At 57.2% G+C, this 11,727-nt stretch overlaps 1 protein-coding gene across 2 annotated transcripts in view; it reads left to right on the forward strand.

Moving 5' to 3' along the window:
• TLE3 (TLE family member 3, transcriptional corepressor) overlaps positions 1 to 11,727 on the forward strand; it is a 45,908-nt gene that overhangs the window by 31,989 nt on the left and 2,192 nt on the right. Inside the window, exons 8-18 of one of the 2 annotated variants that reach the window (XM_081095782.1) lie at positions 3,331 to 3,450; positions 4,283 to 4,333; positions 4,985 to 5,137; positions 5,566 to 5,698; positions 6,197 to 6,396; positions 7,174 to 7,250; positions 8,011 to 8,260; positions 8,625 to 8,872; positions 9,280 to 9,427; positions 10,163 to 10,313; positions 11,160 to 11,236. In XM_081095782.1, coding sequence (XP_080951908.1) covers positions 3,331 to 3,450; positions 4,283 to 4,333; positions 4,985 to 5,137; positions 5,566 to 5,698; positions 6,197 to 6,396; positions 7,174 to 7,250; positions 8,011 to 8,260; positions 8,625 to 8,872; positions 9,280 to 9,427; positions 10,163 to 10,313; positions 11,160 to 11,236 — 1,608 coding nt within the window. The remainder of the gene's footprint in view (positions 1 to 3,330; positions 3,451 to 4,282; positions 4,334 to 4,984; positions 5,138 to 5,565; positions 5,699 to 6,196; positions 6,397 to 7,173; positions 7,251 to 8,010; positions 8,261 to 8,624; positions 8,873 to 9,279; positions 9,428 to 10,162; positions 10,314 to 11,159; positions 11,237 to 11,727) is intronic. The other variant, XM_081095783.1, reaches the window with a different exon arrangement.

An 11,727-nucleotide genomic window follows, 5' to 3' on the forward strand; every position in this document is an offset into this window, starting at 1 on the left:
TCTCTGTTCTGGGTTTAAGAAAGTGCTAGGAAGTGAGCATTAAGGCCAGGCTGCCTGCACATCTGCCAGCTCTGAGATTTGTTGTAAATCTTTCTGATCACAGTGAGGCTCAGAGGTTCCGTTTCAAGTGAATAAGCCTTCTGAATAAGCACAGTGGAGTCTGGATAAAAAATGTCCTCCAGCGATTAGCAAAGGCATTTTGTTCCTCACCGCTGTCCTTGTGTCCGGGGCCACCTAATCTGCTCAGAGAGCGTTGTTACCTTGTGCTAAGTAGGACTTGGAAGGTCAGGCGGTTAACGAACCATCCCGACCCACCTCCCCTTGGCAGCCACTGCCCAGGCTGAGTGGGAGCCCCTCTGAGCAGCAGTGCGCGTGTCCCCTCTGGACTGGTCCTCGTGCTCAGAAATCCAGATCCACATGGGCCCCGGGAGGGGCTCACTACATAAGAAAAGAAATAACTGAAGTTGAAAATTCATTCTGATGGTTTTAGTGTTGGCTCTCAGAAGGTGGCATTTGGAGAAGTGGCTTGCCTCAATAGGAGAAGGCCGAGACTGGACCCCTCAAAGCTTAGGTCTGGTCCTGGCTTCATGGGACATTGGCTGACTCTCTTGGCCTCTCCCAGTCTCAGTTTCTTTATCTCTAACACTAGAGGCCCGGTGCACAAAATCTGTGCACAGCAGGGATTGGGGGGGGGGGTGTCCCCTCAGCCCAGACTGCACCCTCTCCAATACGGGACCCCCGCCTGCCTGATTGCCCCTAACTGCCTCTGCCTGCCAGCCTGATCCCCCTAACTGCCCTAACTGCTCTCCCCTGCTGGCCTGATCTCCCCTAACCACCTCTGCCTCGGCACCCTCCACCATGGCTTTGTCTGGAAGGATGTCCAGTCTAATTAGCATATTACCCTTTTATTAGTATAGAAGATAGATGGACATACTCCTGCCCAGCCAGCCTCTCAGCTTAGTTAGGCAGACCCCACCCCTCAGAACAGAACCCAGGGTCCCAGACCTGACCTGGTTAATGGACCTGTTGCAGAACAAAATGGGTCATTGAAGCCCAAAACCCTCCCTGTTTTCGCATCGCCCTCATCCTCATAGCTATTTGCTCTTGGCTTTGTGCCCCAGTTTATGAAAGCTTTCTGCTACAAGAAACCCCCAGGGAACCCTCAGGAGCTAAGCTGCTCACTCGATGTCACTCTCCCATATCCATGCACATCAGATGTATAAAGCAGCGGGGCAGGCTCAGGCCCCTGGAGAGTCCAGTGGGAATGAGTCAAGATGCCATCTGGGGGCGGGATGGGCAGCTTGGGAGAGGCAGTAGGGCTGTGTGCATGCGGGGATGGTGTTGGGGGGGGTGTAGACTGAAGCAATCAGCCCTTTGGAAACCAGGTTGTCAACAGATGTGGCCCACGGCCGGAAGGACAAGGCTTTGTCGGGGTGGGAGGGGGGAATGGCTGGACGGGCTGGAAGCTGTCCCAGAGGGGTTAGTCTAGAGTCCAATTAGAGGTAGCTTCATTCATATTTCCTTGCCTAGCCGAAGCAATAAAAAATACTTAGTTTTTTGGCCGCCTGCCAGCCAGAGGCGGGCTGGATCGATGCCGCTAAATGCCTGACATGACTCTCCGGTAGCAGCAGGGTTTTCAGCCTGACTGCATGAGAAGAAAGAGCTCGCTGTGCTCTGAGCTGCGCTCTGGGGCGCACGGAGAAACACGAGCTGCCACACGCCCCCTCCTCCCTGCCCGCCTGCAAGGATAGGGCCTGGAAGCATTTCTGCTTAGCGTGGGGCGGCCACCGTTGGAGGAAGGGAAATGAAATGATGGTGATTTTTCTGCCAGGCTTGCAGCAGCTAATTGAATTGCGGCTGTGCGCACATCGACGTCACTCGCAGGGCTGTGGGGAAGGCTGAACTGCAGTTCCATTATAACTTCCATTTTTTCTTCAAGGCTTGATAACTCTGCCATTTTAATTTGCTTTAGGCAGAAACTTGGCCGGGAAGGGATGCCCAGAAACCGGCTTAGCAAAGGAAATTAAGTTTGCAGCTGGTTTCCACACCATTCCCCCAAACGCCGGCGCTAACCCCCAGGAAAGTGGGAACTCGGAGGTGTAGGCTCATCCCACCTGCCCTTTGATGCCCTCTTGTGTACGGACGTCCCTCTGTGTCCCCACGTGTCCTCATCACACACCTCTGCACTGCATGGGTGTTGATGGCTTGGCCTTTCCCTTCTCTCCGTTTGGACTGGAAGCTCCCGGAAGGCAGCCTCTTCCTCCATCCTGGGCACCCGCTCCCCCCATCCCTTGCATGCTGGGTACTCAGAACAGGGGTGGGTAATGAGAAAGTGAGGGAAGGTTACGGATTTGGCTCTCAGACCAGAGTAAACCTAACCAGCCGCCCCAAGGGGGACATTGGTTCTGGCTTTATTCTCTGGGCACAGAGGTTTGCCAGCAGGTGCCCCTCCCTAGGTCCCAGCCTGGTGTTGACAGCCACATGGTGCGTTTCTGCTGCCGTCACCCCGGGGAGCCCACAGGTCCTCCTCTGAAGGTGGCGCTCTCACCTTCCGGAGAGCGTTGTTTCCAGGCTGCCTCAGCTGTAGGCCCATCTTCCCCAGGCCTCGAGTTCCAAAGTGGTCTTGTCCCTGCTTGCTTTATATTTGAAGGGAGAACGCATCAGGTCCAGGCCGGAGGAACTTGGCTTTCCTTCATGTTGCCTCCTGTCAGCGGGCCTTGGGCACGCTTCCCGCTGCTTTCCCATTGTGACAGGAACAGGGGGGACTGCCGCCTCCCTGATGCCCTTTTCCCATCTCTCGGAGGGAAGGCGCTGCATTTCTGTCTCTTTGGAATCCTGGTATTTCTCTAAAGCCGCGCCTCCACTTAGAAAGCCTGTTGGCAGCAGTCACTCCTGTCGGGTCAGCAGAGGAAGATTTGCACACGGTTCCAGTTTGTCGGCTCAGATCCATCTTTCCGGACTTGGTGCAAGTTTTGCTTATCCCTTCTTGGAACAAATACGCGTGACAGGCATGAGATGGGGGGAAGGCGGCGGGGGCACTGCCGCCCTGCAGGAGCACAGTCTCATGGGCCAGAGGGCACAGGGCTAATGGCAAGGCTAATTACTTAGTAGCCGCTTGGCTCGGCGACAAAAGTGAATTGTGATGCTCCCAGAGCCCCTCTCAGGGGGACCTGGTCTGTGGAGTCAGGAAGGCTTTCCTGGTGAGGGGCTGATGCAGCTGTGACCTTCCAGACATGAAGGACACGTGCACTGACCTCCTGAGTTAGCGCACTTAGTTAGCTGGGACTGTGTGTGTGAAATGATCACACTGAACCTCCTTCCTGCTTCCAGAATAACTCAGTGTCGCCCTCGGAAAGCCTGCGGGTCAGCGAGAAGCATCGGGGCTCTGCAGACTACAGTATGGAAGCCAAGAAGCGGAAGGCCGAGGACAAGGACAGCCTGAGCCGATACGTATGTCTGAGGGTGTGGTGGGCACTGCTGGGCCTTGTGGTGGGCAGGCTGGGGTGTGGGAGAACCCACAGGACCTGTTGTGGGTGAGTCAGAAAGACATACTAGTAAGTGGGGCCAAGGGCAGGAGAGGGTCCCACCAAGGATAGGTGGTGGCCTGGGGGAGGTGGGCGGCGGGCGGCGGGCGGCGGGTGGCGGAGCCTGGGAACTGAGGGCATCTCTCAGGGACACGGGGTCCTAAACCCCGGCTGCCATCGGGCCCTCCTGGAGTGCCCATCTGTGTTGCTCACAGTTTGACCCTACAGCCTGACCGTGGTGTCTGCTCTGCAGGCTGTGCAGTGTGCAGGGGTGAGGGCTGGCACAGAGGGAAGGCCGATGCTATGCTGGGACCTGGTGGTCTTGCGCCAAGGCCTCTTTAGCCACTTGGCTGCTCTGTGGCTTTGGACACGTTGCACAGCCGAAGCCCCAGCTGCATTTCTGGGCGCTGTGGCTCATCTTCCCTCCCACACAGAGTGTGGAAATGGTGAAGTGAGACCAGATCACTTCCTTGTAAATGATGGCAGATATAAACCCACTGGAAAGTAGTGTCTGGCTTCAAAGAGACAAGTTAAAGGGGCTTAGAAATATAACGGGCCAGCTGTCGGTGTGGCTGCCAGTGGGTGTGGGAGCAGAATGACCCCAGGGCTGGGGGCCAGGCTAGAATACAGTGAGGAGGAGGGCCGCCTTTGGTGGACTTCGGGTTTCGCCTGGGTTCAGATCCAGCTGGTGGAAGCAGGGTGGGGATGGTGCGGGGTGGGGAGGGTGTGGCCTCTTACTGGCTTCTCTCTCGGTGCAGGACAGTGATGGGGACAAGAGTGATGATCTAGTGGTGGATGTTTCCAATGAGGTAAGGGCAGGCCTGGACTGCAGGGCGGCTCTCGGCTTGGGCGTGTGAGAGTGCTCCTGCCTGGTGGGTGCTCTTTGTCTCAGCTACTGTGCTAACATACTGGCAGCCATGGAACGCAAGGAGGTCTCTGCAATTGGGGCATCAGGCTGGTGGGGAGGAGCAGAGCAGGGCTTTGGTGACTGGGCCTTCATAGGCACTGCAGGTTTCCCAGGACAGGTCCTCACAGAACCCCCCAGAGATCCCAGATTAGGGCCAGGGCTGGTTCCTCACGGCCTCCAGGTCAGCTGTGTTCTGCCCACCACCCTGGGGTCTGGAGGTGGAGTTGTGACCCCTGGGTCAGCCTCAGCCAGGAGGAGGAGCTGGAGCAGATCCACCCAAGGCCAAGAGGCCCAGCTGCTCAGATCTGAGTCCTGAACTGTGTGTGATTTGGGCAGGTCACCCCATCCCCATCCAGGCCCCAGTCTCCCCACCTGGGAGTCGAAGGGATCAGACTAGATAATTAAGAACTAGTTACCCCCACTTTGGGGTTCCCAGTCTCTCAGCCAAGCTCCTTTTCCTATCACCCATGCCCACTCCCTTCCATCCCAGCGCAGGAAAGAGTTTAGGCTGGTTGCTGCTTTGAGTACAGTTGTGCATCACTTGTGTTTTTAGGACCCAGCAACACCCCGGGTCAGCCCAGCACACTCCCCTCCTGAAAATGGGCTGGACAAAGCCCGTGGCCTGAAAAAGGATGCCCCCACCAGCCCCGCCTCGGTGGCCTCCTCCAGCAGCACACCTTCCTCCAAGACCAAAGACCTTGGTCATGTATGTGGGGTCTGCCCTTGGTGCTGCGGAGGGTCGGGGTGGAGGGGAACCGTCGGAAAAGAAACTGGAGCTAGAGTGATCCTGACCAGAGGGCAGAGGGATGGAGTAAAACAAATAGGTTGGGCTTTGCCCAGGTTCAAATGCCGGTTTTACTGCTTGGCCTGTGTTAGCTACTTAATGTTTCTAAGCCTTGGTTGCTGCATCTACAAAGTGGGAAAGTCACCATGGCCTCAGCTAAACAAGGTTGGGCAAGAATGAGTGGCTGTTGGGGCAGAAGATTCAAAACTGGGCTGGGCTGGGGGGCGGGGGGGAGGGCTGTCCCCATTCTTCATGTGGTGACCAGCACGAGGCACTGTGGCTCCGAGTGCTCGGCACTTGGGATAAAGAGCGTCATGGTTTCCCTTGGTCTCTGCATCTTCTCTTTTTAGAATGATAAATCCTCCACTCCTGGCCTCAAGTCCAACACACCAACCCCAAGGAACGATGCCCCGACTCCAGGCACTAGCACGACGCCAGGCCTCCGGTCGATGCCAGGCAAACCTCCGGGCATGGACCCGATAGGTATAATGGGTAGGCACGATAGGGCTGGGGTATCTGTGGCTGAGGGAGGGGTCTGCCAGGCCAGGGCTGGAGCTGCACAGGTGGGCCAGAGACCAGGGAGTGTGCTGGGGCTGAGGCTCTCCAGGGCCTGCCTTTGGGAGGCTTCCTGGTCAGGTTTCAAGAGGAGACAGGCTGGTGCTTCAACACTGATATGGGGCTTCCTGGAGCCACTGGGCAGGGAACTTCAGACAGGTTGGGGCACCCATGGTTTGCTCCTGCCTCTGTTCTGTGAGGCTCTGAACAACCCCCTTCTTTGGGCTTCCGTGACCTGCCCTATAAAAAAAGGTGGGACCTCTCTCCGCTTGAATCTTCTTAAGCTATGCAGGTGGGACCCCAGTGAGGTGGGTTCCTCTGAGAGGACTGCTGGGGCAGGCAGCTCTAGGGTGCTGGCAGGATCACTGCTGGGTGGGGCCCACTCCCCATGACGTCCACTTCCCACTGATGCCTGCCTCCTTGCAGCTTCGGCCCTGCGCACGCCCATCTCCATCACCAGCTCCTACGCAGCGCCCTTTGCCATGATGAGCCACCACGAGATGAATGGCTCCCTCACTAGCCCCAGTGCCTACGCCAGCCTCCACAACATCCCGCCCCAGATGAGTGCGGCCGCTGCAGCCGCTGCTGCCGCCTATGGCCGATCGCCAATGGTGAGCTTTGGAGCTGTACGTAGACTTTTTGGCTCCTTTTTTGGGGACTAGCAAGGAGTGGGGAGCTGGTGAGGATTAGGGGGGCACTTCCTGCATACCAGAAGGGTCTTACGACCAGACAGCTAGCTGCCTTTGGGGTACAGTGCTCATTAGAAAGAAGAAAACACCACCTTTGGGGATCAGCAGCCCCAGATCCCCCCTGCTTGCCCACCAGCTGCCATGTCCCTCACATGATGCAGCCTCCCTGCCTGCCCTTTCTGCTGGGAAATGGGGCTGATCCCTGTCTTTCCGGGCTCCACGGGATGGGATCCCGAGATGAGTCAGATGACTTCCAGGGAGCCGGGGGTTGGCAAATGGGGCTGCCTATGACACCGAGAATGGTCTGTTGGTGTTGATGAGCAGTTTGGATTGGGTTGGTAGAGAGAGGGGTCTTTTTTCAGGAGACAGTTTCTGTCTTTACCTCCTATACCTGTGGAGGCCTCCTCTGTCTATGAGAGCCCACTGGGACACTGGGGACTGAAGTGGGGCAGAGGCCGCTGCCTGGTGGGGCAGGGGGGGACAGGGAGGTGGGGAGGGTGCTGGGTCAGCATTGGGAGATCCGGACTGTCAGCCCTTCCCTGCCATTGTCCCGGGTGAGGCGCTTCTCCTGGGCTCTGCTCTGCTTGTCTGTCTCCCGGGTTCTGAAGAAGCAGTGATGTGCAGGCAGGACCAGGAAGCAGAGGAGGTGGCGGCCAGGGTTGGGGGATGTATGGTGTATCCCTCACTAAGGGCTGGCCTTGTCTTGCCTTACAGGTTGGTTTTGACCCTCACCCCCCCATGCGGGCCACAGGCCTGCCCTCAAGCCTCGCCTCCATTCCTGGTGGAAAACCGTAAGCTCTGGCTGCACTTACTGCATGCTTCTGGGGAGGGCAGGGGAGAGCACCTGGTGGACCGCCCTTGAGAAGCTGTTAGCCTGCCCTTTAGAGGTTCTTCTAGGCCAGACGGTAACCCCAGGAATTAGCTGCCTGTCAGCTCAGGGTTCCCTCTGAAAGGGGAGTTGCTGAGGGCTTTGAGGTATGCTCACTGGCCTGGGAGAGAAGGAATATGGCAGACATTAGGGCCTTCTAACCAAATGACACGGTTGGCCTGGGGGCTCCATTGGGCTCTACTTGTTTGAAACACCCCCAGCTGGCATCCCCAGTACCTGAAACAGCAGGCAGCCCACACTGGCTCACACACTGGCTCTGCTGTATACTCTCCCGTTTGTTTGAGGATGTAAACAGATCCCCTCCCCCAACACCACTGGCTCCTGAAGGAGGGGGTGGCATTCTGCTGGGGATTTTTAGGGGTGGTCGGTGTGTTAGGGATGTCACAGGTGGTGGGAGAGGCCATTCCAAGGCACAGGTGGGGCTAGTGAACTGGTTTGGAGCAAGGATGTGTAAGCAGGAGCAGAGTCAAGGCTGGAATATTGAGCAGTTCCCACCCTGGTGGAGCCTGGCCAAGAAGGTTGGGGTTACCTGGTTTCCTAAGATTTGGGGGGCAGCTGGAGGCAGCGAGGCCAGTTGGGGTGGTTCTGGTGGAACGGGGCAGGACCTGGGGAGACTGGGAGAGGACTGGGGACAGCAGGAGTGACAGTTCTTGCCCTTTCAGAGCCTACTCTTTCCATGTGAGTGCTGATGGGCAGATGCAGCCTGTGCCCTTTCCCCACGATGCCCTGGCAGGCCCTGGCATCCCCAGGCACGCTCGGCAGATCAACACGCTCAGCCACGGGGAGGTGGTGTGTGCCGTGACCATCAGCAACCCCACGCGGCACGTCTACACGGGTGGCAAGGGCTGTGTGAAGATCTGGGACATCAGCCAGCCAGGCAGCAAGAGCCCCATCTCCCAGCTGGACTGCCTGGTGAGGATTCTGGGCTGTGGGCACCTCTAACTGGCATGGGAGAGCAGGGTAGCCTGGCCAGCAGGGGAGCCCTCTTGACCTGTCTGAGCCCTTTATTGGCTGGGTGACTTTGGGCACACTGGCTGACTTCCCTGATCCATGGTTTTACTGTCTAGGTAGAGATGATACTGACCTGGGGTGTGTAAAAAAATGCGTGAAAGATTGAAGGGTTGTGAATGAGCAGTGGAGATGGCCTGGCAGCTGCCAGGAACAAGGGCGGGATGTGATCAGGGGTGGCAGGGGTGCCCGGAGGTGCTGGATGTGACTCTCCTGGTCCCTGGGAAGGCAGGTGGGCAGTGCTGAACACTGTCCTTTCTTCCTCCAGAACAGGGACAACTACATCCGCTCCTGCAAGCTGCTCCCTGACGGGCGCACGCTCATCGTGGGCGGCGAGGCCAGCACACTCACCATCTGGGACCTGGCCTCACCCACACCCCGCATCAAGGCCGAGCTGACGTCCTCCGCCCCTGCCTGCTATGCCCTGGCCATCAGCCCCGATGCCAAAGTCTGCTTTTCCTGCTGCAGCGATGGGAACATTGCTGTGTGGGACCTGCACAACCAGACGCTCGTCAGGTACGGCTGTGGGAGGGACCTCGTGCAAGTCACCTCGCCCCGGGTCTCAGTACCTTGCTGGGGGCTGGCTCAGAGCCAGCTTGGCCATCCTTGTTTATCACATTCCCATACGGCTTGCGTATGGCCTCACCCCCTCGTCATGCGTGTGGGGTAAGGAGGGGGATTAAGAATGCACACTGAGGAGACACAGAGTGTCCACCTAGGAGGTCCCTTTGTTATACACCTGCCCCTGGACATGACCCTTGAGTGGAGTGGGAGAGAGGCCTGGCTTTGCTGTAAGCTCACTAAGGGACCATGGGCATATGGTGTACCCTTTTCTGGGCCTCATTTTCCTCTTCTGCTCAGAGGCTGCCAGCTTGGTATTCAGTGGTCCCCCAGGTTCACTCCTCCCTGCTTGGCCTTCATAGGCAGTTCCAGGGCCACACAGATGGGGCCAGCTGCATAGACATTTCCCACGACGGCACCAAACTGTGGACTGGGGGACTGGACAACACCGTGCGCTCCTGGGACCTTCGGGAGGGCCGGCAGCTGCAGCAGCATGACTTCACCTCTCAGGTGAGCAGCCAAGACTCCTCCCTCCCCTCCCCTCCCCGAGGGCCGGTCAGCGGATGGAGGGGCCCTTACGAGTGGCCGTTGCACATGACGAATCTGAGCCATCTGAGAAGGCTTCCCGGAGGAAGCGGCTATGAAATAGAATTGGCAAGGCCTTGGAATGGCCACACTTGACCCAGCTGCTTAGGTTTGATTCCCAGCTCCTCCACTGTTGAGCACTTTGGCCACAGTTTTCTCATTTCTGGGATGGGAATAATAGTAGCTACCTCCTAGATCTAGTGTGAGTACCTGGAATGGTCCCTCTGAAAGCCTTTGCCATTAGCCTGGCTCATAGGAAGCATTCTGTAGATGCTAGGTATTATGATTTTGTTGTTGTTGTTATTACTCATTCTAATATTTTAGCCACACATATTTAATATTTTAGTGTTTTATTTGCTCGCTTTTTTCTTAAGGAAAGGCAGAAGTCACGGAGAGTACCTTTTTGAAAGCAGAAGACCCGTACCACCTCTGAGTTTGAATCCTAGCTCTCCCACTTACTATCTAGAGTCAGCCACCTCTCTAAGCCTTAACCTCCTCACCTATAAAATGGGGATGAAAAATGACATCCCCTACCCCTAGGCTATTGGGCGGAGGGAGAGGAAGGCTTGGCTTTGCAAAGGGCAGTGGGGAGGTGATGGGGAAGGAGTGGTGGGATCTGGAAAGCAGCGAGGCTGAGCTCATCTGGTCCCTCCCCTGCAGATCTTCTCGCTGGGTTACTGCCCCACTGGGGAGTGGCTGGCCGTGGGCATGGAGAGCAGCAACGTGGAGGTGTTGCACCACACCAAGCCGGACAAGTACCAGCTGCACCTGCACGAGAGCTGCGTGCTCTCCCTCAAGTTTGCCTACTGCGGTGAGCCCTGGGGAGCGGGGTCCCGGCAGCCTGGCCTGCCCTCTGTGTGTAGATGAGGGGCCCAAAGTTTAGGAGCAGAGCCCTGATGGGAGCCAGGCCTCCTGACCCCAACCAGTGTCTCCCCATCCTTGTCCCTCAGATGCAGATACTGCCACAGGGTACTGAGCTCTCTGGGCGCCAGGCCAGAGCCAGTTGCTGCTGGCCGGGGGCAGTGGAACTGCCCCCAGCCCTGTGGGCAGTGCCTCTAGGCAGTTCTTCCAGGCGGTGAAGACTGCAGCCTCTGACGGCTCAGAGCCCTGGAGTGGAATGTCTGCTTCTCCACTGACTAGCTGTGCAGCCTAGGACACATCTCCTCCTCTCTGATTCAGATGCATCTTACTCTGGCCTGGGATTGGCATGGCGCCCACCACATGGCTTTGGGGGGCACAGTGTGTTAATGCTGGCAGTGCCCTGGCAGAGTAAGGGCACCCGCTGACCTCTGTCCCAGCTGGGTCTGCAGACTCGGGGCTTTGCCATTTTCCAGCACCTCCTGCTATCTTCCCATAGCAGTGAGAAGGATCAGTCTACCTTGGTGGCTTTAAAAAAATGTTTTGGGAGAGTGTCATTGCTTCCATTTTGTGCAAACCCTACCTTATCAGCCCTGCCCACCCTCCACCTTGATTGCAAAGAAAGGCATTCTCTGGGTGTCCATGTGTCTGTTATGTATCTGCCCCTTGAAAGCAGAAAGTCGGCTGAGCACTGGTTAGTGGTTCACACCGTGTTTCCATGGCAGCCACCACACCTGGGCTAGGTCTTACTTTGGAGGCAGCCGGTCACACCCTGACGCTCTTTTCCTCTCACCTGCAGGCAAGTGGTTTGTGAGCACTGGGAAAGACAACCTCCTCAACGCCTGGAGGACACCGTACGGAGCCAGCATATTCCAGGTACCGCCTGCCAGCCAAGTGCCCTCTTGGTTCTGCCCAGAGTCGGGGCCAGGCTGTGGTGATGGGGGTGGGGATGGTGGGAGCCGAAGCAGGACCATCTTCCAGCCCCTCCCTGATGGGGTCCCAAATGGGTGAGCGAGGACTTGGCCACATCAGCAGGGCTCTCTCTGCTGCTAATGGCATCTGGCCCCTCAGGGTGAGGGCTTTTAGGTGGGGCTCTTGTAGGATTTCCAGAGCCAAGCAGAGAGAAAGCATGCTCTTGGCTCTGGCCTGTGCGCTGAGCACTCAGGAGGTGTGTGAGGCAGTGGAGCAAACAGGGCAGCTTTTTTCAGAGCAGTGTTACCTGATATTCAAGGAAGGTCGAATTTCATCTCAACCTTTCAGTGTAAGGAGAGAGGTGGGGCGGGAGGAAAAGGGTCCAGAAAGAGGTGGGAGAGGGAGGAGGCTTTTTATGATTCTTCAAGATCTGGGGCCAGGCATCTAAGATCCCC

Source organism: Myotis nattereri (genome assembly GCF_964212035.1).
Source record: "Myotis nattereri genome assembly, chromosome: 1".
Classification (NCBI taxonomy): Eukaryota; Metazoa; Chordata; class Mammalia; order Chiroptera; family Vespertilionidae; genus Myotis; species Myotis nattereri.